General features: G+C 45.0%; 2 protein-coding genes across 6 annotated transcripts in view; one reads left to right on the top strand and one right to left on the bottom strand.

Moving 5' to 3' along the window:
- SF3B3 (splicing factor 3b subunit 3) overlaps window positions 1-12,437 on the bottom strand; it is a 30,619-nt gene extending 18,182 nt beyond the window's left edge. Inside the window, exons 1-11 of one of the 4 annotated variants that reach the window (XM_081921092.1) lie at window positions 12,315-12,437; window positions 11,076-11,181; window positions 10,166-10,492; window positions 8,851-9,023; window positions 7,554-7,695; window positions 6,756-6,868; window positions 4,964-5,101; window positions 4,697-4,800; window positions 3,735-3,900; window positions 2,060-2,155; window positions 1,427-1,499 (exon numbers count right to left, since the gene is read on the bottom strand). In XM_081921092.1, the coding sequence (XP_081777218.1) occupies window positions 1,427-1,499; window positions 2,060-2,155; window positions 3,735-3,900; window positions 4,697-4,800; window positions 4,964-5,101; window positions 6,756-6,868; window positions 7,554-7,695; window positions 8,851-9,023; window positions 10,166-10,492; window positions 11,076-11,145 (1,402 nt within the window). In that variant the 5' untranslated portion in view covers window positions 11,146-11,181; window positions 12,315-12,437. Of the gene's footprint in view, window positions 1-1,426; window positions 1,500-2,059; window positions 2,156-3,734; window positions 3,901-4,696; window positions 4,801-4,963; window positions 5,102-6,755; window positions 6,869-7,553; window positions 7,696-8,850; window positions 9,024-10,165; window positions 10,493-11,075; window positions 11,182-12,141; window positions 12,281-12,314 lie in introns of those variants that run through there. The other 3 variants (XM_081921093.1, XM_081921094.1, XM_081921095.1) reach the window with 3 other exon arrangements.
- A 1,123-nt stretch (window positions 12,438-13,560) lies between these two features.
- Window positions 13,561-26,037, top strand: part of COG4 (component of oligomeric golgi complex 4) — an 18,347-nt gene continuing 5,870 nt past the window's right edge. Inside the window, exons 1-12 of one of the 2 annotated variants that reach the window (XM_081921111.1) lie at window positions 13,561-13,759; window positions 15,940-16,022; window positions 16,118-16,232; window positions 17,424-17,598; window positions 18,209-18,402; window positions 18,807-18,912; window positions 19,306-19,463; window positions 20,528-20,586; window positions 21,835-21,968; window positions 22,861-22,979; window positions 24,864-25,030; window positions 25,813-25,978. In XM_081921111.1, coding sequence (XP_081777237.1) covers window positions 13,598-13,759; window positions 15,940-16,022; window positions 16,118-16,232; window positions 17,424-17,598; window positions 18,209-18,402; window positions 18,807-18,912; window positions 19,306-19,463; window positions 20,528-20,586; window positions 21,835-21,968; window positions 22,861-22,979; window positions 24,864-25,030; window positions 25,813-25,978 — 1,638 coding nt within the window. In that variant the 5' untranslated portion in view covers window positions 13,561-13,597. The remainder of the gene's footprint in view (window positions 13,760-15,939; window positions 16,023-16,117; window positions 16,233-17,423; window positions 17,599-18,208; window positions 18,403-18,806; window positions 18,913-19,305; window positions 19,464-20,527; window positions 20,587-21,834; window positions 21,969-22,860; window positions 22,980-24,863; window positions 25,031-25,812; window positions 25,979-26,037) is intronic. The other variant, XM_081921110.1, reaches the window with a different exon arrangement.

Here is a 26,037-nt window from a genome sequence, read left to right as displayed (position 1 = left end):
GCACACACCTGGTTAGAGGGAGCCATTAATAAATACTAAGTGCATCAAACAACCTTGTGCATGATGCGAAACTGAACCAGTAAAGCTATCCTCCTGACCAATGTATTCTACTCAATCACACTGTAACGTGAGAGCTGGGACTCACTTGGGTCACCCAAACATTTATGAGGCACTGAAGTCCACATATAATAAATTTATTTTCACACATGAAACAAGTTGGATGGCCATCTGCCATGGACGCTTTAGCTGAGATTGCAGGGGGTTAGACTAGATGGCCCTTGGGTCCCTTCCAACTCTAAGATTCTAAATTCCACTCCATGAAAAACCAGCTGCTGTCTGGGAAAAGTCTCACAGGGGCATTTTTTTTTTCCTGACCACCAGCCATGTGAATGACAGGTCTGGAAAGCATTTTCAGAGCAAATCTTGAACTGCTGAAAATACAGAAAGGCTGATCAAAACAGGTCCTGGCTTTCCAAAGTTCTGTGCTAACTAGACAGCTGAGAACAGCACGGATGTCCTGTCTGAAGACCATACACACTTTTGACTCCATCACAGAGGACAGATTAATATATGAAGAAGAAAAACAACAACAACACACATACAAAATGAGGAGCAAGGGCCTTCAGCAAATGGCAAATGCAAGTCAGGAGGGGTACCTGGTTATTTCTCAGACATGCCTTCAAGGAAGGGCATTACAACTTCCCCTAATTCCAAAAAAGCACAATACTCTTTCATGATTAAGCAAATGATGTAGTATGAAGAGTCATAATTGTGCTGTCCATGGAGCTTTTGAGCGAAACAATCATGTTACCACCATAAGCCTAGGATTGTGCATTAAGGCCTCTTCTTCTTCCACAGACAGGTCAGGTTCTATTGCAATAATACACCCCAAGACAGAATGTCCCGGGACAGCCGCCCAGGTTCACTGCCCCAGCAGAGATTCCAGGAACACACAGAAGGCGTAGTAGCACATAAGATACCAAAGGCTGTATGGCAAAGACAATTCCAGTGAAAGGCGGGGGTGGAGGCTGAAGGAACACCATGAGTGGTAAAGATCATAATCATATACTAAGAGACACCAAGAAAGGCCACAGCAGTGAGCTTAAAGGCAACACTGCCAAGAGATCACTGAACAGAATGCACTACATCCATAGCAAGAGGGGCAACAGCATTGTCAGTGCTCCTGCTCTCAGCAGGGAGGGACTCCTAAAAACCTACAAACAGGCAGATTTTCTCTCCGAGTTGGTATGTGCAATTTTCACAAAACATTTGTGTTTACTCCAGTTTAAGAATGAAAGTCATAATCCTGAGGCAGGTAGATGCTCTCCAGGCAAAGACAGCTGAACCAAGTAAGGTGACTTGTAGATGAACAATGAAATTCAACGTGCCATTTACCACTGCATTTGCATCACAGAAGACCTCCTACCTTCAACATGCCTCCTCACTGTCCATACAGCATTGGGGTTACCAGGCAACTCTGAGACGGCCATTTCAGATACCTAGAGAAAGACATATTTTATTAATGCTAAAAAGCTTAAAACAGAGCTTTTCTCCACCAAATAAAAAGGACCTAATTATTACTATTACACAGGAGAAAACAAAAGAATTATTCTGTCCTTCAACCACTATAAAAATGTTTTACACTGAACCCAACCACTGGAAAATCTAGCTCAGTATATTTCTCCAAAATCCCCAATGCACATGCTATTTATGACTTCTTATGACATTCTCACACAGTGCAGCAAATGTGATTCACCCACCTGGCTCTAAAATCTAACCAAACTGTGAGATCAGTTAGGCTGACATTCTAGCCCAGGCATAGGCAAACTCGGATGTTTTGGGTCTACAACTCCCATCGTACCTAGCTAACAGGACCAGTGGTCAGGGGTGATGGGAATTGTAGTCTCAAAAACATCTGGAGGGCAGTGTTTGCCTATGCCTGTTCTAGCTCTACTCAGCTTCAGAATACACCAGTGAATCCATTCTCATCTAACAAAAAAGGTTTCACCCAAGAGGAAGATCCAGAATGGCTTTGCTCTTCATGTCCTGCCCTTCTTACCTCAAGTCCATGTCTAAGGACCCTCAGTGACGACCGAGGCCCCCTCCCACAGGCCACATATAACTGAGGGGTGTCTTCATTAGCCAGATCAGCTATCTGCACAGAAAGCAGCCAAGATGCAGGGATAAGAGAGGAAAGGTGACAGGTTGTTCGATTAAGATGGTTATCACTTTCGAAGCATCATAAGTAGAGCTACAACACTTTACTCCCATTTACATATGTGATTGCGGCAAAGGTTCTCACATTTGCCACTTGATAAACTGGTAATCTGCATTAATAACTAATGGCAAATGACATCAAGTGGGGAAGATATTCCCCTGAATTAGTCTCACAGTTGGAGCGATCTTTTATGGAAGAGCTTATCTTCCAACCTTTTACTCCATGTTTTTCAGATTTCAACTTTTCGGATTTCCCTTCAAAATTGTATTTAGGCTTTTTTAATATATATTTTTAATAAATTTTCAACAAAAATAACAAACAACAACACATAATAACAAATACAATAACCACAAACAAAAAATAAATACATAAACAATATCAAATCAATAAAATGGGATTCTCCGAAACCTGTGACTCCCCACCCCCCATTCCTTAAGTTTTCTTTTCAGCTGCATTATCATTTCTACTCCAAATTATTTTTTTTAACCTCAGATTTCCTGTACTATTTCTTAAATTTCAAGTGTTTTTAAAATCCTGCCAACGTATTAACCTGTTTACAATACTTTTGCAAATACATAATAAACATTTCCCATTCTTTTTTAAATTTCTTGTTGTCTTGATTTCTGAGCTTTCCAGTTAGTTTTACATTTCAGCATAGTCCATTAACTTTGGTTTGCCAATTATGTAGGTTTTTTGAAAGGCTTGCAGTTTTGTGAGGTATTTTAAAGTATTAATTTACATTTTGGTGTTTTGTATAAAATTACCTTTTTATAAATCAGGTGCCGCAAGTGGCTCCCCCAAAGGGTTTTTGTTTCCACTCAAGACCTCCAATATTTTAGGCCTTTTTTAAAAAAACCAACTGCTTCCATAGATCCCCCACTGTCATGCAGGATTGGCAAAAAAAATGTGGCCTTCAAGCCATCCCTCTCCCAAATTTCACCTTTTAAATTTTTTTAAAAAAATTCTGACTGCTCCCACTGGGAGTGGGCTCTCTCCTGACAGAATTCCCTCCCTTCAGATAGTCACTTCTGTAAAAATGCTGCACAGTGACCTACAGCTGGCTCAACTTAAGAAAATATTATGCTAGCCCACTTTGCAAACTATTGGGGGTGCATAAAGTGTTAAGTCCTGGGCCCCTAACAAATCCCGTGCAAAATTAAAAGTGGCAAAATTCAGAAGAGTGCAGTGCACTGGGTACAACTTCCACCAAGTCAGACACTCTCTCATAGGGGTATCACCTCCTAACCTACAACCCAAAGTAGCAGCTGTGAAAATAAATGGTGGGAAGAGGAGGGACAGGCATGTTGCGCTAAGCAACTCTGTGGAAAAGTGAAATACAAACATGACAAAGAACTAACTCACCTGCTTTGTGTTTCTGATCTAAAGGAGTTTTGGAAACTTATACCATATTTGGAATTCTTCTCAAGGTCTAGAGGGCTATGCAATGTCCAGCATCAGAGGTCAACACAGAACCCAGCAGCTTGTCACAAGCTATGGGACAAAGCACACAGCATACCTGACAACACAAGATGGGAGACAGGCTGTCCAGTTCATCCACCAGCACCAAGTTCTTGAGAGGCCGAGGCTGGAAAAAGAATGTGTCTCCTTCCTCCAAGGGCATGGCAGAGGAGAACTCTGGCTCCTCATCATCATCCCCCAGATGAGCTATCTGGTAGAGGTAGCTGCAAAGAGAAGAGGGAGACACTAGGAGGGCCACTTCTGATGAAACTGGACCGTTTCCTCCCCACCCCAGGCTTTGCTATTTCAATTATGTCCAAGATGTAGGGCTGCTTGCTGAAGAAAACACTTTGAGGACAAAGGAGAGTAGCTGAGGGGCCAAGTTTAAGACACATCTTCACATCCTTATTTGTCTATCTCAGGAGTTGTGAACCTGGTCCCTACTGCCCACTAGTGGGCGTTTCAAGGTTCTAGGTGAGCGAGAGGGGGTTCTACGGGATGAGCTGAATCCACCTTCCATCGAGCACTGGTGGGCGGTGAGGAAATTTTACCATCAAGAAAGATGCATTAGTGGGCGGTAGGTATAAAAAGGTTGACTAGCCCTGGTCTATCTGTAGAAAAGGCAAACAATACGATACGCTCTCTGCCCAGATCCTTTCTCTCTTTCTGTGAATGAAATATCACACCATGAGCTATATGTGTATAGATGTGTTTGGGCCTCACTGGCTAAACAAATCCAAAATTTTATCCTGACATAATAACCCACAACACCCATGCTTGCTGTAAGATTCTGAAAACAGGACACTGACACACTCCTTGATGAAATTGGCAAGATGAAACCAAGCAGGCAGGCCATACCTGTGGTTGGTTGCAAGGGTCTGAGATTCAGCCACAACCTGAACAATTTCCAGATTTGGAGAAGGTAGCCAAAACTGCATGTGTGCTTTGCAGAACATCAACAGCAGTATCAAGCATAAAAATTCAGCAACCCTTCAGAAAGAAGTCGGAGATTTTACTTACTGGTTTCCAAACTCAGAAGCCACAAAGAGGAACCCAGTTTTCAGAACACACATGGCAGCAGCGACAGGAACTGTATCAAAGTACTTGAGTCGAATTTCTGTTACCTGAAACCACCACAAATGATTTACTGCTTGATCTAGATGTGAAAGTTCACACATCACCCATTCTTCCTCCCTCTCTCCCCCTCACACACAAGCAAACATTTCCCCCCTCTCTCTCTCTCTCACACACACAAGCAAACATTCATGAATACAGCAGGAGACGTACCATGTCCTCATCAGTCTCCAAGGTGATTTTGAAGATGTCACCCTGCTCAGTCTGAGCCAAGAAGAAGAACATAGACTTGGTCTTGTGTGTAGCAGAGCAGACAAAAATCATGCCTCTTTCAGGGTCATCCAAGTCATTCTGCCAGAAGGAAGAGCAAGTCAGACTCAAAGGCAGAAGCTGCCCTAATGGAATCATAGCTAGAAATCACCTGTTAATGGCTTCCCTCCTACTGCAAATATCACCCCTCTTTATAGCAGCTTTGCCAGGCTCCCTCACTGCTTCCTTCCATTCTGGGAAAGTTCTTCTCCTGCTAGTCCTCCTTGCTGGGCCCTTCTGGGATGCTGCTCCCGAGCCCTCTATCAAGCCACTTCCCTTGCTTCTTTCACTGGGCCTTGCAGGAGCTATAAACCTCACAATCCTTGGGTCCAGCTCTCCCCACCCCATCAAATATCAATTTCCAACATGATCTATTTATTAAATTAATTCTATCTCCCAATTCTTGTCAAAGCACTTCAAGAGACCTTACAAGTAAACATTAAAACATAAAATTAAACTACCAACAAAAAGAACAGACAAAGCAATGGTTTGCAGTGCAACAAAAACATGAACCTTAAAACTGCAGCTCAAGGGTCTCAAACACCCTCTGAAAGAGGACCATTTGTAGTTGCTGCCTGACGGCTAAAGCAACAAAGGAGACTGTACCCCAACTCCACCAGATGGGAGGTACAGCCCTCTCTCAGTAATGTCTCTTGACTGTCTAATATAGATTTGAAATTTAAAAACCTTTAGACAGTGTCTTCTGTATCCTGCACAGCACCAAGTACGTAATCACCAAAAATGCTTGATCAGAAAGAAATGCCATCTCCACAATAAGCATCAGAGAAGAGACATCAACTCATCACATCAAGCCACAACAGCGTTTTCACTTTCAGTTTACAATTAGCAGAACTTCCATATTTAAGTAATAATTTCTATCATAATGGTTTCAGCTACTAGGAAATTAATATTTTTGTGGCTGGTCCTATAATGAGCCACTCTACACCACATAACTCAGGCTGAAGACTAGGCACCCCTACCCTCAAATGACCTGCCTCCATCACCAGCTGCCACTACTGCTAGCCATTCAACTGGGTCCTTCCTCCCATAAAGCAAGGATAACCCAAATGCTCTCCTTGGTGCCTATCTCACACCTTGCTCAGAATAAGGCACAGTGGGCAAGATCACCCTGCAAAGTGCTTGCATTGCTGCCATTTTGCTGTGATGAAAGCAAAAAGAGTATTTCCCACAGTTATGACAAAGTGGTGATGGAGCATGCACTTTCTAGAGCAACCTCATCCACAATTATTGCAAAGTCTACCAGCACAGCTGCTGGAGGTGGCAATGGTGGCCTGCCTGCCTAGCTCAGGCAGCACAGTCCCTTGTGGACTCTTCAGATATATTGTTACATAGATTCAAATTCCTAATGGTCCCTAAAAGTCTTAGCAAGCATTGAGAGAATTTTGGGAATTTTGCAAAATCATAAGTCAACCTTTTGCTGCCAGCTCTTTCTAGCTGATATGGAAAAGGAGTTAACAAGTAAGGTGTGGCATGGGAAGACCCACTCCCCACTCCATGGAAGCCCAAGTTCACTAAGGACCTCAATGGAGCCTACACAGCTTTGTTAATAATGCATTCATCTTCATACAAATGCTGCGTTTTCTGGCCAAACTTGAAAGGTGAACCATTTTTTCAGCTGCCCAGAGAATGCTACTGGGATATTCCTTTAGGGTGAAAAAGGCTACAAGATCCTTACCCTTCTCCTGGGAATGGGACATCGGATATCTGGTTGGTCACCAAAATTTTTGTAGGTGATGTAGTTTTCAGAACAAATCAGCACTCCACTGGGACCATCAGAACCTCCAGGGACTGACAAATAAAAGAAACATGTCGTAAGAAGCTGAAGAAGAGCAGCTCCATCTATAGTTTCGTCTGGTTCTTGTGGAACTGGTTTACCCAAGGTACACTTGAGAAAAAACTGCACAAGTTTGCCACCATTTTCAGGCTGAAGAGGGGTCTGTGTTCAAGCAGAGGAAGAGAAAGCAAGAAGGGACTTGCAAATATCCAGTGTTACCCAACTGGCTGGCAAGCCAGCTTTCCTACTCTGGCTGGCCCTCCGGGCAATCCTGCCCTGTCCAGTATTGGCCTGGCTGCCAGACTACTTGGTGGCAATGTATTCGTGTTCGAATGTCTGCTGCAGTAAGACAAATGTCATGGTTTGGGCTAAGGTGCAGACAATCATCAGGGTAGCAAAGAAAAGCACAGGAGTGAGAGGGTTACACATGGTGAGCTTTCATGAATCTGATGATTTCTGCCTACTAACAGAGGTCTCCACTTTTTAACCTACTTTAGGTTTCCAGTGTAGAGCATAGAGTGGAAATACTTGTTTCACTTTTGTAAAGCATGGCACAAAAGCAACTATCAAGGATATCTAATTTTCATTCATCAAGTATGGCTTGAGCCTACAGAAAATGTGCATTTGTCTCAAGCAGTTCTCTTTCTGACATCTTAGGATAAAGCCTTTTCCCTAAAAGGACGGAAATGGTAGCAGTACCTGTAATGAGGAAGTTGCCATGTTCTTCCAAGGGTTCACTGTATTTCCTGACAACATGGTTCAAACCCAGATCTAACTCATAAAATGTCAAGGTTTGCTGGGTGTTGGCTGCCGCTTCTCCTGTGGGGTCATTGTCAGCTTCCTGTGGAAAACAATACATGTACCAACAATAAATTAGTGTCATACTCTGCCTCGTAAGAGAACATACTTTTAGATGCATTTTTAGCGTAAGCTGTCCTGGAAATTTCAACTGAAGAATACTATATAAATGTTCATAATAAAATGAAAAAATTAAGAGTAATAAAGCAGACTGAAAAGGTTTGCCTGCACTGTAAGTGAAGGTCCCGAAACAAAAACTGCCAGGAATAAAAAATTAAAATATCCAATAGTTCAGAAACGGATTATTCAGTCTGCCACCTGCCTGTTTATCTGGTGCAGCAACTGACCCTATTGCCACAAAATCAATGGAACATAATATATAAGAATTACTTATAAAAAATAAAATTATGTTTTGTTCTTTGTAAACCACCCTGTGACTATTTTGGTGAAGGGCAGTACAGAGACCTCTAATATAAACTTATAATCAAACTAACCAATAAAAACACTGCAAAGCACTTCAACAGACATCCATGCAACTCCTGTCTTACAGTGCCAGTCCCACATGTATCCAGAGCTGACATAATTAACAAACACACATTCTTCACCTGCCTCCCCAATTCCTCTACTGTTTCCCTGTGTCTGTTTTAGAACAGAAATCTCTTAGGTTACAGGAATATATCATACCGGTGCATAAATGACACTATATACACAACAAATAGTAATACTGTTGTTGCTATTAATATGCCACTAAGAACAAAATACTAGTACAAATTCAGGTGAGGTGTCCTCTGATCGTAAGCTGTGTTCTAAGCCCAAAGTCAAGGACTTGGACACCTTTGGAGAGCATTTGCTCTCTGCAATTGCTTGCTTGCCCACCAAGGCCTGTTTCCCTCCTTGCCCTTCTGATCTGTTTATGTACTCAGTCATGTGACTTGCCTAACTCTGATAGTGGGGACCTAACCCATGGTTGCACTGGAGGCCTCCTCCACGCCATCCAGAGAAATCTCTATTTTGCTGTATTATGGAGAATACGATGAAAGACAGCTTATTTATAAGAAGGGCATACTAAGCATATTGGAGAACTTGAAGATGGACAGTTGACTTTGTTGACAAAGGAGTCAACAAGGTTAGTTGCATTTTTTAAAAAGAGACACACAGTTGAGCAGGGAAGTCACCAGAGAGACGAATTCCCCAATACCTCATAATCCATTTCCAGACAGGCAAACATGGGATTTTCAAACCCCACATCTACTCCAACTACATGGTAAACCAAGGTGTTGGCTTTATGCGCTTCTAATGGGGAAGAAATTGTGAGTCGGGCTGCAGCATCCCTGTTCAGAATGTACACTAGCTTCTGCTTCTCAATGGCACCTATGAAGAGATTAGACAGAGAGAACATTAGGATTACAGAAGCAGATGATGTCTGCACTTTAATGCTTAAGGTGCCCAATCCCTACTTTTGCATAAGCAGGCCTTGCAGCCCTCTCAAGACACAGCAGTTTTCCCCTGCTACTTTCCTGTTGGAAGAACCAGTAGTTGCATTCAGATGTAACACTAAACCAGTTTAACATTAGAAGTTGAACCACAGCAGGATTGGGTTTCGCACACCCATCCTCTTCTGGACTACAAGAGCCATAACTGCCATTGTCATAGTGCAGCCCCATATAAAGGAAAAGTGGCGTTAAGGTAGCTGCATATGATCTTATAGCCATGGCAGTGGAGGCTCACCTGAAGACAACTTTTTTCACATCACAGGATGGTAAACAATTAGAAAACCATGCTCAACATTCAATGTTTTTACAGATCTACTTTAGCTACTAAGATTTGTATCAAACCCCAAAATTACATTTCAGCTTTAAAAAAATGGCATGATGCATGCATAAGAAAATGGGCATTTATGATGAGAACCTGATCAGAATTAGATCCAAATGTCTCCACGTCTTATGTCAGAGAAGAGACATGAATTCCTAATCATCACTTCAGGGAAGAGAAAACTGTTGCACCAGTTATATGGGGCTTAAGTGCTTTTCTTCAAACTGACACCCACAGAAGGCTCCACTTACATCCCATTAAGCAAACTTAGCTCTATTTCTAGTTCAGTTTTCAGCAGTCATACACATAACCACATCAAGTACCAAATGCATAGAAGGGAAGTATTTTGAATTATGCTGCATTCCAACAAATTCTTCGTAACATGGAATCACCCTGATTGGCTGAGAGTAAATCTAGCTGGAGTGGCTAAGAGTATAAAGTGGGAAACCCTGGTCTAAATATCAACTCAACCACAAACTCATTTAGATGGCCTAAGGAAACTCACAACTTCTCAGTTCCCATTTGCAACACAGATCTAGTTGCACTGGGATCGCCAATAAAAGCACTTTTGATTGGAGGGGTTTCAAAACCTAGACCAAGAATAGAAAAACCAACCAATGTTTCTTATCCAAATCATTTCTCCCATTCAGTTACTCAACAGTATTATACAGCTACCACTGAAAACAACCATCCCAACTTACTGATCATGACAGCTCGCCCCTTAGGATCCACAGCCAAATACTGTCCAGGAACAATTCTGCGACATCCACTCTTGCCAAAGGTTTCCTGGTGAATCTTCTCAAACACATTTTTTGAGGGCTGATATTCCAAGATAACAATGCGACCTGAATCACTGCCCACCACAATGTAGTCTTTGGTTCCACCAGTTAATCTGAAGGCCATGAGAGAGCGAATGATTCCAAAGACTTCCACTGTCAGCAAAGTATGAACTTTTCCTGTGTTCGGATCAGGACGAAGCAACTCCAAGATTTTGCCTCGAGAAACAACAATTTCTTGTTGTTTGGTACCTAAAAAGAAAAGAAAAACCTGATCATCAGCCAAAGAGGAAGATGGCCAAAGCATCAGCACTTCTCTATCAAACCTCCTATTGCTGCTTACAAGTTCAAAAGTGCCTTGTAGGTTTGTTTTCCCTACCTGAGTTGTGACCACTTTTTACAGAGAGAACACATAAGTAGTTGTCCTGAAATTGTGATGCAGACCAGAAATCAGAATGCCAAATCTTGAATCAGAATTGGAGGTCAGCAGACAAGTTGCTTACTTTTCAAAAGCATATTGCTCTGCTATCCATATACATGATGTGTGGCCACTTAACCTTGCCCTTCCTTGCCTTTTGATAAGCCAAGGAGAAAAGTGAACGTTGCAAGCCTAACCACTGCCTGATGTCTGAAGAGGTTCAGAAAACTTAGTTTATTTGGCCCAGAAAAATATGACAAAGTTGAGATCCCATATTCTATAAGAATCCTGAAATAGTATCTCTGCCATTCTAAACAAAATTGCAGGTATACAACTTCAGCAGAAATACATGCTATGTCTAATTTAACCAGACTTTGCTTTCACCTTTCATCTAAGCTTTCAGTCAGAACTGAGTACCTGAAAAGTTGCCATGGATGGCATAACTGATCCCGGTGGCTCGCTGCAGAGTTAGGTTATAAAGGAACATGGTGCCGATTGATATCACTTCACCTCAGTTCACCTGCTGAGAAAAGGAACACCAAGCAGTTAATATACTACAGTGTGTGCTTTTTTAAACTTGTTCAATTCTGATCACACATTAGCATAAATGCCAGCTGGTGGAGAAAACTTGAACGTTAAACCCATTTGAAAGATGGTTCATATGAACACTTCACAGACTGAAAAACCTCAACGAGGTGGTTTTTCCTTCCTCACTTTCCACAAAGCAAAATGTTCTTATGAAGGAACCAAGTGTTAAAACTGAAAGTAACGGGCACCCTGAAAATATTTGTTTCCTAATTTTAATGATGAATCAACATCAACTTGCAGTTTCACTGGAGGGGATACAAACACTTTTTACAATTTGTTACTTAATAAATTCACATATTACAACGGAGCAGACATTCCCAGAGTAGCAGCCATTAAATCTGCTGCAGCTAAAACAACTAAATATCTTGTGGCATGTTAAAGACTAAAACATTTTTATGATATAAGATTTTATGGACTAAAGCCCAGCTCACCAAAGTTATTTTAAAAAGTATTAGACAACTTAAAAGATGTATGGCATGATCAGGAAGAACAATTTTAGCAGGCCTTATTTCTGAGTAGACATGCACAAGACTGCACGACTGCATGAATCCTGACCACATTCACTTTCGAGTACACATGCAGTAGGATGGACGGAGAGAAATAAGTCTCTTACAAATAAAGAGCAGCACCGTCCTCTCCACGTTGACTCAAACGTAAGTGCCACCCCGCTCAACGGGGCTTCCCCCTCCACAATAAACCTGCCTTGGTATTGCAAGTTATGTGGGTTAAAACAATGGAGGGTCGGGCTTAAACCCTGCACGAAAAACTCCCTCGTGGTTTGCGAAAAAGCAGCGCGCGTCCTACCGCTGCTGCTAGGCGCCCCCTCCCCTCAGTGGGCAAAGTGAAAATGCGGCCAAAATTGTCCAGAGAAGTGTACAAAGCGCGGCACCCTCACCGCCTGCTTGTCCAGAGCTCTTTCCCGCCCGCACCGGCGTCGCCCAGCAACGGTCCACTCAAGGGCCTCGGTAACACCACGAGCGTGGCAGCCTACAAATACGCCATGACCTCCTCCCGCCGGGGATTAGAGAATTTGCAGCCTAATTCTGAAAGGGATCTGGCAGCGTTTACCGCAGGAACAGCGCGGATGGCGGCGGATCCTGCCGCTGCTTCACTTCCTCCACAGCCCGCAGTCAAGCACCGCCATTGCCTCAGCTGCCTCCCGCGCTCCTTGGGTCCTTCCACGTAAGTAGCGCGGAACAGAGCGATTGGGCTGGCCACGGCGTGCCAGAAGCAACCCCCGCGCGGCTTGGACTGTTCCACTTCACCCGTTTTAGCCTAGAGTTGTTGTTGTTTTGCTCAGGAAATAATCTCACCATTTTATTCTGCAATAGAAACGCCGCTGTTGGTGGTTGTTTTCCCACCCCCACCCCGAGACACAGGCAATAGCTTAGGCACCTATATTAATGTTCCCGGATGTGACGATTTGTCTGCTATAGTCTATTTTGGGTAGACGTATACACGGACGCCGGAAGCCGGATTCACTTTTGGACGCTGTGCTTTCCCCACCTTCTAAGAGCTTCACTGTTTTTTCTGTCCATTCTCCTGCCAGCCTTTGTCTGGCTGTGCTCCGTTGCCTCGCGGGTTTTATTCTCCGCTTGTATTCTTTTAGAAGACATCTGAAGGCAGCCCTGTATCGGGGAGCTTTTAATGCTCGGTGTTTGACGATGTTTATATATATGTTGTAAGCCGCCCAGAGTGGCTGGGGAAACCCAGCCAGATGGGCGGCGTATAAAGAATAAAATTGTTTTTATGTTGAAACGCTTGGGCTAAAATGCACTGAGCCGGTGCGGGGTCCTGGTGACCGTGTTAGACCAGGACTTGGGAGGTCTCGGGCATGTCCCCGTCTCTCTCGCAGGGGTTTTGTGAGGATAAAGCAGCCCCCGTGGAGCATGCAGGCTGCGTACAGCGCTTTGAGCCCCTTGGAGGAAAGGCGACGAGAGACAAAGTGAAATGAAGTCAAACAGGCGTTGCAGCCATCAAGAGCCAGGGGAGACTGCGGCAGAGACTGCTTCAACGCCCCAGCTCAGCCTTGGAAGACAGAGGCTGCCCTTAGGCTAATCGCTGCCTCTCAGCTTGTAGGCCTACCTCGCAGGGTGGTTGTGAGAATAAAATGTGGGAGGAGATCCGTGAGCTTCCTGGGCGAAAGAGGGCGCAGAAATCTAATTACAGATCAGTAGCAAAAGCCGCCATCCCGCGTTTTCTGTGATCCGTTTACGCTTAGAGCCCGGGCGGGGGGGGGGGGGTACCATGTTTTTTTAAAAAAGTGTCCTCAGGAGCCCGGAAGCGCCATTTCCTGGCTAATCGAGCGCGACTCTTCAATTTTCTTATCTCTAGAACGACGTGGGGCCAAAATGGCGGCGTCGGCGGCCGGTTCAGGCCTGAGGGGAGGGAGCGATGGCAGCGGCTCCGGACCCTCTGTTTCCTCATCCTCCTCGCTATCCATGGAGCAAATCCGGGCGCTCACTGACCTGCCGGAGCTGGAGGCCGCCTACAGCCGCCTGTGCGGGGAGGAGGTGCGGCTTGGATTATATTCTCCCCCTCCCAGCCCCCGTCACTCCGGAACTAGGCTGCCTCGGTATCCCTTTGGGCCTCGCTCCTGTCGAGGGTGCCCCCCCTTAAGTTAGGAACGGAGAAGCAAGCGGCGGGCAAGGCCACCCTTTCCCCCAAAAGAAAGCCCCATCTTCCCGCGGCACAGAGCTAAACTGTGGAACTCCCTTCCGCGGGAGGCAGGGGTGGGCACTAAATTAAAGGTAAAGGTAAAGGTACCCCTGCCCGTACGGGCCAGTCTTGACAGACTCTGGGGTCGTGCGCCCATCTCACTTAAGGGGCCAGGGGCCAGCACTGTCCGAAGACACTTCCGGGTCACGTGGCCAGCGTGACATCGCTGCTCTGGCGAGCCAGAGCCGCACACGGAAACGCCGTTTACCTTCCCGCTGGTAAGCGGTCCCTATTTATCTACTTGCACCCGGAGGTGCTTTCGAACTGCTAGGTTGGCAGGCGCTGGGACCGAACAGCGGGAGCGCACCCCGCCGCAGGGATTCGAACCGCCGACCTTTCGATCGGCAAGTCCTAGGCGCTGAGGCTTTAACCCACAGCGCCACCTGCGTCCCGGGCACTAAATTAGAGGGCATTAAAAGAGTATTGGGCAGATTCATGGAAGTTTTCAGTGGCTATTATCCAGGATGGCTATGTGCTGCTTCCATGGTCAGAGGCAGCGATGCTTCTGAATAGTAGTAGTTTCTGGAATTGCAAGGGGGAGAGTTGCTGTCGCACCCATACCCTGTTTGTGGGTTTCCCTTTGGGGCATCTGGTTGGCCATGGTGAGGAAAGGATGCTGGACTCTGTGCGCTGCCTTTGGCCTGAGCCATAAACCCCTCTTAGGTTCTCCTTCCTTCAAAATGGGAGACCAGCTTTCGCCAACCTATTGCCCACCACATGTGGTCAAATGATGTCGGGGCTGCATGGTTGGCAAAGGGTGGGTTAAATAGATGCTCATGACTCTCCCTCATAAAACTCAAAACAAGGTAAAATGATGAAAACCTAAAATGTCATAGGGCCACAAATATTCCACAGATAAAATTCCTGGGTGCATCTGAGCAAGTGTCTATTTCGGTTTCTTGATGGATGTTGTAACAACCGTCAGTACTCTAGTCCCAAACCTTTCTTGGCCTGGGACACATTTGGGAATCTAATAAAGTGTTGTGGGCACTGCAAAGACTCAAAGACTAGTGATATACAGAATACCTTGTCCCAAGTAAACTATAGGGGAAAACTATCGTAAGCAAGTCAGAGGGGAGGCAACCTCCCCCCAAACAAGCAAAAGAGGTATCAGCAAACCTACCAAAACAACCAACCAAAAGGTATGCAACCTCAAACACAGGCAATCCAAACAACCCCACAAAGAAGGCAAAACAGTCCCACTAAGCCTACTGCCACCACCACCCACTCAAATACGGGCAAAACATTCCTACCCACTCAACATAAAAGCCAGTAAAAGTAACATATATATAAAAACAGCCAGGAACACACCCATATCACTTCTTTAAAAGCTAAAGGTAGTAGTAACAGGATCCTGCCTTTTTCTTTCCAGCTGCCCCACCTTGCTTTCCTAAGAGGGATTTCTCTGGGCCAAGAAAGGGAAGAGGACACATGAATGCCTGCAGTTTGCTTGGCAGAGCCACACAGTGTTAAGCATGCATGGGCAGGTGCAGTTGTCCTCAGAGTGCACCACAGGGAGTGGCCATGGGCGTTATGTTGGGGACCCCAAATCCAGCATAATGTGGATTGTGCCATAAGATTGGGTAGAATCAGAGCTAGTGATGTGCAACAAATATTGGTCATGTGTGCAAAGGTACTGAACCCAAGGAGACAAAAGAGCCTTGATGGATCATTCCAGGGCAGTATCTGCCTCTGGAAGTTCAAGAGTAGGATATGATAGTGATGAATATTCCATTTATCTAGTAACGGACTCCATTGTTGTTTGAGAGGAAGCATACCCTCTTTCATGGAAAGGATAAACGGATGCAGAATAGAGCATGTGATGTGCCCAACCCCTATTAGCAACCTTTTGCTTGGATCCCTGATCTGATGTCACATTGAGTTCTTAAGTCATGCCGTTGCCATTGATCTTGAAAGGGACAAGCTGCAAATTGGGCATTGATTATGCCTGCAGCATTATATTTCTGTTTTTCAGAAAGCTGTGGAAGAAGAGTTGGAGATGCTTCTGGAACAGCAGAGCTCCATGGAGAGCAAGATGGCTACCCTTCATCGCATGGGGTGAGTAGCAATCGTCATACTGTATGTGCAGTGCTGCATCGTTGCTGCTTTTTCCAAAACAGACATCCTACTTTCCCTTGTTTCTTTGTTTTCAGTCCTAACCTGCAGCTCATTGAAGGCGATGCAAAGCAGCTAGCTGGAATGATCACCTTCACCTGCAATCTGGCTGAGAATGTCAGCAGCAAAGTCCGACAGCTTGACCTTGCCAAGGTAACTAGATAAAGCCTTACTGAGCTTTGAGTCTGATTGGGTTGCCATGACATGGCTGTGTGTGATTGTCGACATTTAAGGAGGAATTTCTCTTTCCCTCCCCCATCACTGGTCTTTTCATACCTGTACAGTAATAATAATATTGAGAGGGTATTGTTTTGGTTTGTTATCATGGTATGTATTTTTGTGTTTTTATATTGTGAACCACCGCATGATCTTCATAAGTAGGGCAGTATAGAAATTCAATAAAAAATAAGAATACAAGGCTGTCCCCTTTTACTCATCTGTTTTTGAGATGTGGTTTTTATTAGAGTTGTCAAGGGTTGCAGAAATGTTTCAAATGCACTTGTTTCAAATATGACTGTTCCCACATATTCTCCATTTACATGGGCATATCCCTTCACATGCATAATCAAGAGACATGTTGGGAACTTTTAACCTGGAGTTAAAGTGGGCTATGATCACAGAAAGGGGAAAGAGACAACAGGCCTAGGTCTAAGGTATTCAAATATATGAGTTACTACAGGGATAGGCAAGAAAAGGGTGCATTGTAGGCATGTTGGAACAAAAATGTCATTGCTTAGCATCTGAAAACTGTTAGGAAGGGAGCCCATCTCATCTCCCAGGGCATGGAATGCCACACATACAGTGCCATGACAATGGTAGTCCCCTGCATTCCCACCAGGCACCCTTTTGGTGCTGAGAGCAGAGCCTCCCCTGTGTAGATGGGCAGGACCCTTGTGGGAAGAGATGGTCTGCCTCCAAGCTGTTTAGTACTTTAGAAGAAGTCATTGGAAGCCATGACACCTGATATAGCAATAGCAAGCTGCAAAAAAGCTTGCCCCAGTCAAAACTTCAGCTTACGTTTCCAAACATTTTTCAAAGACATCCTGATGCGGCATGTGCTGCTTTGGCCCAGCCTTGATGAGACGAATGTATGTGATCGTGGCCAGGCTAGTTGCATCCTGGAGAACTCTTTCCTGCTGTGCTGGATCTTGGAGGCCCTGCTTGTCATATCTTGAATGCATGCTCACAGAGCAGCAATCTGGCTGGTGGGATTGGCATGGAGCACCCACAGCTGGGAAATCATAATATGTAGCTTCCTCAGCTGTTGTGGTGGTCTCCATTAGCCTCTTCTGCTCCTGGCCTTGCCAATTTTGGAGGGGAATTAATTGGGGCCCTTCTTGGCAGAATCGCCTCTATCAAGCCATCCAGAGAGCAGATGACATTCTGGACTTGAAGTTCTGCATGGATGGAGTCCAGACAGCCCTGAGGAATGAAGATTATGAACAGGCTGCTGCGCATATTCATCGCTACCTTTCTTTGGACAAATCTGTCATTGAGCTCAGCAGGCAGGGCCGGGAAGGTATTCATTATGTTTATTGGTTTATTTAATTGTATCTAATATCCCACCCTACACTGTAAAAACAATATTTGGGGTGGATTCTAATATATTAACAATAGCCAAAAAGGCACCTGATTGTTGTGAAGTACATTAAGTGTCATTTGGTTTTACAGAATACACCCAGAGTCATCCTTCAATTCTGTGTTTCTGTGATGATTTCTGTTGTTACTAGTAAAAGTGAACAAAAGCCAACTTCGTCACTACGAACAAATGCTGCCTAAACTTCTCCTACTTTCATTCCACTTATCTTATTTCACATATTTATAACATCCTAGCGGTTCACACAAGGGTCTCAGGGCAGGGCATGACACATGTTTTAAAAACACAATAAACAGTATATAAATACAGAACCATCATAAATCCTAATTAAAAGTAAGATTGAATGTCAACAGGGATGAAATAAAAAGATAACCAGCAGAAGCAAATCACAGTGCCCTTCCAAGGTCTGAACAAAAAGGAGCATTTTTTAAAAGTGATAATATTGATGTGTGACCCACCTCTGAGGGGAGGTTCTTCCTTAAGTACGGAGCCATTGCATAGAAATGATACTGAGACTCTCCTTTCTGGGCAGGCAGCATAATTGAGGCCAACTTGAAGCTTCTGCAGGAGGCAGAGCAGCGCCTGAAGGTGATTGTGACTGAGAAATTTGACATTGCCACAAAACAGGAAGACCTGCCCCAAGTGGAGCGCTTTTTCAAGATATTTCCTCTGCTGGGCTTGCATGAAGAAGGACTCAGTAAATTCTCCGAGTACCTGTGCAAACAGGTAAGAGTAGCTTGAGAGCTGCTGCTCATTTGCAGCTGAGATGCATTCTGAGCTTCTTGGGGTTGAGCCATTGCTCCTGTTCTAGTGGGTCAGTCTTATAGAAACTGGGACTTTTTAGTTTAGAAAAAAGATGGGTGAGGATGCAACACAGTAGATGTGTGCGCAGTTACAAGCAGCCTCATATCCATCACGTAACACATAATTCAACTATGGAATTATCTGCAAAAGTGATGGCCACCAGCTTGGACTGCTGTAAAGATTTGATTGATTGATTGATTGATTGATTGATTGATTGATTAACAAAATCTTAATTTTAAAAAAGGCTCCTCCAGGAGGATTGTCCTTACAAGAGTTTTGACTGAGGCTGTGGGATAACATAGGCTAAAAGTCTCCATTTTTTTCAGGTTGCAAATAAAGCAGAGGAGAACCTGCAGTTGGTGATGAAGACAGACATGAGTGACCGTAGAGCTGCAGCTATCTTTGCAGACACGCTGACCCTACTTTTTGAAGGTAACCCCCTGCCGCCATTGAGAATACCTTAGAATATCTGCCTTATGCTAAGTCAAACCATTGGTCCATCTAATTCAGTACTGCTTATACTGACTGCCAGGGACTTTTCATGATTTCAGTTGAGATGTGTTCCCAGACCTACTAGGAGATGCCATTAAGGACTGACTGGAGGCATCTGCATGCCCAGCAGATGCTCTACCACTGAGCTGTGGCCCTTCCCCATATTACTAGAGACAGGATGCTGTCTTGACAGCATTGCACAAGCAGTGAAGTGTTGAAGGAAAGCCTTGGGCTTCTGTTTAGAATGATCCTTTTGTCCTCACAGGATGGGGCAGCAGCTTTTTTTGGAGCACTGTAAAACAGTCTCATATCACCTGTTTTTTCTTCTTCTAGGGATTGCCCGTATTGTGGAGACCCACCAGCCCATTGTGGAGACCTACTATGGACCAGGCAGGCTTTATACACTGATTAAGCACCTACAGACAGAATGTGATCGACAGGTAGAAAAGGTTGTGGACAAGTTTATCCAGCAGAGATCCTATCACAGACAGGTGAGAGACTTGCCAGTGTGGCCTGAGGAAGACATGGAGGAACCCACTTTGAGCCAGTTCCATGAGGCTTCTCTTGAGTTTGCTGGTGCAAGAGTGCCCTTTATGTGGCTAGTAACAATGGGAACAGCACATGCAGACCTCATATTGTGGGCTGCTGCTGGGATCATCTGTGTTTTCTTACTGGTGGTGGCAGTGCAGAAGGCTAGTCTCTTGGCTGGTTAGGGAGCTCAAATGCTCTAATTACTAGTGGCCCCAGTGACTCTCACCCACACACCCCGTCCTGCCTGCTGTATACCTTCAATCCCTGTTGGTTCAATTTTTACAACATCCCAGTGGTGGCTGTCACTATTTCTGTCCCATCTGCAAAATGGGGTAGAATCAGGGCAGAGTGTGGCCACCCAGTGTACCCAGACCGAGGTGCCTAAAGGGTCTTGAGGTTCCACACAGAAAAGTGTCCTCAAATGTCTGCAGCTCTCTGCAGCCACAGCCCACACCCTCCCCTTCCCTCTCACTCAAGGCATGTCAGAAGGTGAGTGACTTTTCCTGTAGTCCCTAAGTTATTAACTCTGCAATGTGCCATGTACACCAATGGGTAACGATGCTACCCATTGCCTTCCAACTCTCCTGTGTGTCAGTTTAGCTGGCTTGTCCAAGGCCACCCAATGAGCTTCAGGGCCCAGCAAATAAATGAGCTTGCTCACTGTCTCTGTTTCTCTGTTTATCTCTCTCTCTCTGTGCTGAGTCATGCTCTAAGGCTTGGTGATGATTTCCCTGTAGACTCCTGTTGTCCAACATAGCAAATACTTCTGGGGTTTGCTTATTAGTGTGTTTTTTCTTTTCTTTTTAATGCTTCTTTCAAAAGCTTCTGTCAGCATCCTTCTGTTTCTGATCTCTCTCTAACTCCTATGTAAATTCCCCTTGGGTATGGAATGAAGAGGTCATCCTTAGCTCTCCTTCCCTCTACCTGTTGCCTTATTACTGCTCCAGCGGGAGGAGTCTGGTAATTTAGGAGTCAACAAGCAGAAAAGAGATTTCTAACAGCTCTCTACTTCTTACGCTTGCAGTTTCAGCATGTTCAGAACAGCATGATGAGGAGTTCAGTTGCGGAAAAGATTGAGCCAAGGTAAACTTTCCTTCCTGCTTTTCAGCCACAACTCTTTTTCATTGTGGGAAATTGTGGTTTGACCTGGCACTTAAATGTCCAAGGGTATCCTGGAAAGGACCAGGCCCAGTCTTACGAAACTAGTGTGTTCTCCCTCTGTGATGCCATCCAGTGTGTTCTCCTTTGTCACCACCCAATGGGCCAGACACCTGTCCACTAGGAGGCAGAGGCTCTTTCATAGATTAGGGGGGATCACCTGCTTTCTCCCCTGGCCTGTCTCACAATGGAAGACTGCACGAGATGGAATTGTGTTGTACAGTATTTGTGTGTTTGATGGAACCATTTGCATCAGAGAGTGATCATATAAGCTGCAAATTGGAATGGAAAAGGGGGAAGAATGGATTAGAATAGGTAAGAATGTAAAGTGGTGAGGATGAGCAGGCCAGGGACTTATGAGGTGACTTACACCCTGGAGCAAATGATTATGACAACTACCACTTGGTTGCTAATGCTTTCTCAGGAAGGTACTCAAAAGGGTTGTGGCAGTTGCTGGCTCTGTTGAAGACTGGCCATTAACTGGACCCTGTTCCAATCTAGGTTAAGGCCTGGCTGGTATTACATTTCTCTGCTTGAGTTGTTCAATTAGCTGGGTGAATTTATAGGATTGAAGGCAATTTGCAGCAGCCAGAGGTTTGCATCTCTCTCTGGAAAGGAAGTTGTGTGTGTGTGTGTGTGGTGTGTGTGTTGTGTGTTTAAAACCAGTTTAAAACCCACTCTCCAGAGCTGCTGTGGCAAGTTTTACCTACCTTATGAGTTTGTCTCTGGTCATTGCTAAGCTCAAGTTTTAGTCACCCAGCTGATGACTACGCTGAGGTGTCTAGGGATTCTTGCTCCTGCCAAACCCAAATGCACAGCTATTAACCAATTTCCTTGCAGGAACAGCACGGCCTCCCCTTAAGCTTGTTCCTCTGCTATGAGGAACAGGTTTTCACAGCACTGGTAAACAAAAACCACAAATCATTGGCATGACAGGAAATGGCAAAGCCAGCCTTATTGTCCCAGAATGGCTCATGGCGCTACATTTCTACATCTGCAAACATTTGTTTGTTGACGGGAAGCATTGTTTTACATGTGTCAATTTCAGGATTCCAACATGAGCTTGCTGGCTGTTCAGAGCTGTCTTAGGACTTTGTTCTATCACCTCATCTTGTTGTGAAATGCCTGCTTTCTCAGTGGTTCTGCTATTGACTGTCACTTTTCTTCTCACAGGGAACTTGACCCCATTTTAACAGAGGTTACCTTGATGAATGCACGGAGTGAGCTGTATCTGAGATTCATTAGAAGGCGCATCATCTCTGACTTTGAGGTGGGAGATTCCATGGCTTCAGAGGATGTGAAGCAAGGTGAAAACTTAAATGCTCCTTGCACAAAACCAAATCTGAGATGCTCTTTGACTTGTGGCTGGTTTGGCTTCCCAGATGAGCTTGTTGTAATGGGCAAGATTTCACAACAGAAATAATAAGTTAACAAATTATGCTGCGTTACTAACTCCGCTTACTGGGAGTAAGCCCCATTGAATTCAGTTGGACTTGCTTCTGAGTAGGTATGGTTAGGATTGAACTATTAGGATTCCTTGGCCATGCTTTGTGGGCTCTGGATCAGGCAGGATTTCCCAAGATTCATGTGCCAATGTGGGTAGGGTTGGGATGGAAGTGGGCAGAGTAACAATGACTCTCACCTTTGTACATCTGGCTGAATTCCAGCCATGCAACAAACAGCACAAGATTTCTCCAGGCACACTCAGACATATCTGTCTCAAGCCTCCACCCAGGCAGGCAAGAGGCATTAACATTTTAGGAAAGTATAGAGCAGGACTAAGGAATTGCTCAACCCACCCCCTCACCTCTGCAACTTCAGTCCTGCCAAGAAGGTTGTGTTCCCTTGGGCTGTGGTTACCAAAGAGGGTGTGGAAATGGCTTACAAGCTGCTTGGTGTTGATATTGGGAAAGAGTCAGAGCTTGCAGTCCATAGCTCCTACTCCTGCCTCAGGATCTAAGGAAGCCTTCCAAAAACCTGCTGCCTAATTCATTCTGAGTGCATTTTCCCCCCTGGCCCAAGTCTTGTGTGAGCATCATTCCACTGTTCTTGATTTCCTCCTGTTGACTGCAATACAAAGTGGGTGACTTACCAGGGGTGGGGAATGTTGTGTGCAGGAAATTGCAGTTGCTCAGAAGGAGCTGGACTGGTGTCTTGTTACTGCAGCCCATGGCCTGCTTCTCTGCTTGTACTCCACAGAGCATCAGAAGTGCCTGGACAAGCTGCTGAACAACTGCTTACTGAGCTGCGCCATGCAGGAGCTGATTGGCTATTATATTACCATGGAGGAGTATTTCATGAGGGAGACTGTCAACAAGGTAGGGGAAGCTGCCCTCCTTTTCAGGATGGGGGGGATATTGAGTTGAATCTTAGGGTACTGAGTGCATCATAGTGGATTGAGGCCCTTCTGATTGACTGAGCTCTGAAAATTCCTGTGCGGTGTAACATTGGGGATTTCTGAATTGCCTATAGTGTGAGCACCAGAAAGGACTGTTATGGTTTTGAGACCCCTTTGAAATTCTCTTCATAGATTAAAAAATATCCTCTATTCTTCAGGCACAGCAAATTCTGGAAGGCCCATGTGGTAATCGGGCGCCCAGCCACTTGCCCCTCCCTCACCTGTCTTTGTTTCTCTGGCCAGAACAGGCTTCTGGAGCAAGGCTGGCAAGCCCGTTTACTTTTCCAAAAACAGGACAAAATAGAACTGGTAGGGCTGCCACCACTCCCTTGACCCAGGGTTACCAGAAGCCACAGCTCAAGGGAGTCAGCTGTGCTCCTTTGTTACCGGCTAACCCCAAACTACAAGTTGCTTCCACAAGCTTGCAGGCAGAAATCCTTTGGTAGAGCGCAACCAAGAAGTCTAGGCGTTGAAATTAGCCATTCCCCCGGATAGGAACACACAATACAAGAGGAAGTTTTCTTTCTTAAAATTTATTTAAAAAAACATAAAGAACATGCTAATAAGCAGGCACATCTTTTTGTGAATTACAAGTACAGAGAAAAATAAGAACGTTGTAAAATATAGCTAGCTAATACTTACTTCTATACAAAGCAAAGATAGAACAGTTCAAAGTCCTTCTTCATCACACAAGAACAAAATACGAAAGGACTGCTGCTTTGGTGGACATTAGCAGCCGAGCGATTTTGCGAATTGCAGAGCGCTTTTAAACCATTCTCAATATCTTTTATCCATAATTTGCACGTGGAATAAGAAACCCCAGGACCAATCAAAACTCTTGATTACATTTGAATTGTCCAATGACCAGCTTGTGGGTTAATAATTCTAACTTGTGGCACCTGAACCAATTAAGATTCCAGAGCCTAGATCAAGGTGTTTCCTCCCTTCCCATGGAGATTGGTGGTGCTTAGGCAGATGCACATTCCTAAGCAATTAAAGATAACACCACAGAGGGTATGTGCATAACTTTGAACCCAGGTGTCAGACCTTCAATTGAGCCAGAGAATTCTTTTCCCATAGTAAACCTCTCACGCCCTTGGGGCCAACAAGTCCACGGATTAAAGCAACAGGACGGCTCCCATAATTCTTACTGGTTTCTCACAAGGCCTCACTTTCCACTTGACCAAAGAACAGCTACTAGGGAAGTACTAACTTTACTACAGCCCATGTCTGGAGGGCGCACCTGCCTGCCAGAGCAGTTCATGATCAGCTGGCTTTGCAGGTCGTGAAGAGTCTTGTTGGCCCTCTTTATTTACTTGACTTACTCTAAGTGACTTACTAAAGGTTGAACAACATAACATATAAGGCAATACATTTCAGTAAAACCATTCTGCTAACCTATAATCAAGTCCAGCAGAAAAACCAAAAACCTCAGCAGGAAGAGCATGCAATCAAATAGGTGTCATACTAGGTCATATCCCTGGTAGAAGAGACAAGTTTTAACCTGGCACCTGAAGTATGTTGTTGACTGTGCCAGACAGACCTCACTGGGGACAGGCTTCCACAGACTGGGACCAGGGCTGAAAAGGCCATGCTCTCCCTTGTTCCTTCTCTCTGAATCTCCCTCAAAGAATGCATCCAGAGAATGGCTCAGATGAAGATCAATGACTCCAGCGAGGTCTTGAATCATATAGGTGAAAACAGGCACTTTGAATTAGGCCAGGAAACATGCAGGTAGCCAGTGCGGCTGCACCAAAATAGGTGTTCTGTGGAAGTCATTGATGTGTGTTGATTTCTTTGCCAGGCTGTTGCTATGGACACATGTGAGAAGGGTCAGCTGACCTCCAGTATGGTGGATGATGTCTTCTATATCGTGAAGAAGTGCATTGGGCGGGCTCTTTCCAGCTCCAGCATTGACTGTCTCTGTGCTATGATCAACCACTCCATCACGGAGCTGGAGTCAGATTTCAGGTGTGTGGTGTGAAGCTTTTTGGCCCTCCTAGACTGCGGGGGTCCAGGCAGTTCACCTAATATAGCGCTTACGGTTACAGATTTTCAGCACATAGGTTTTTGGCCTCCTTGGTCTCCACCAGATGGCGCCATGAGGTGCAGGTTCCTACCTGCCTTGTAAGTATCTGCTCCAAGCTTCCTAAGCTTTTGTCTCCCCCTTTGAAAGGGCAGTCAACTTCCAGCCTCTTTTCTGTGAAAGGCTTCAAGAGGAGCAGCAGAGAGGAGCAGGCTAGCCTCTTCTTTGAGCAGAGAGTGAAATTCTGAATTTGACACAAGGGTCCCATCATGTCTAGTTCCACAATGGCAAATGTTACATGCAGAATTCCTTGGCTTCTTCATACTGCAGCCTTCCAGATTCCTGGCCATTTTTGTGTACAAGAAGGGCTGTGACTTATGGGGCACTTCATTGGCATGCAGTGAACAGATGCTGTGGGGATGGATGCCCAAGTGCCTCAAGAATATTCCTGGGCAAGAGAGCAGAATATTTATTATCTGAGCCCTCTTGGGAACTGTGTATGTCACTTCCATGTGCTGATGAGCAGCTGAAATAGAAGCTGGTTCTAAATAAAGGTTGGGAGTAGGAGGGTGGCAGGCAATGACTGGAAGAATTGGGAGGAAGGAAAGCCTTGGAGCAGTTCACTGCCTTTGTCCCCTTTGCCCAGCGTGGTATGACAGTGACTTGGAAGCAGTCAGATCTCACAGGACATCTTGGCAACTTCCATCTCCTCTCTTGCCCTTTCCAGGGAGGTCTTGTGCAACAAACTCAAGATGGGTTTCCCAGCCACCACATTCCAGGACTTCCAGAGAGGTGTGACCAGCGCAGTGAGCATCATGCACAGCAGCCTTCAGCAGGGCAAGTTTGACACCAAAGGCATTGAAAGTACAGATGAGGCCAAGCAGTCCTTTCTGGTGGGTGTGCAGCTTTAAACACCTGCAATACAGGTGGGAGACATAGGGAAGGAATAGGA

Source organism: Podarcis melisellensis (genome assembly GCF_964234715.1).
Source record: "Podarcis melisellensis genome assembly, chromosome: 8".
Taxonomy (NCBI): domain Eukaryota; kingdom Metazoa; phylum Chordata; class Lepidosauria; order Squamata; family Lacertidae; genus Podarcis; species Podarcis melisellensis.
Note: the sequence above shows the minus strand (reverse complement) of the source record. Positions and strands in the feature narration are given on the sequence as shown.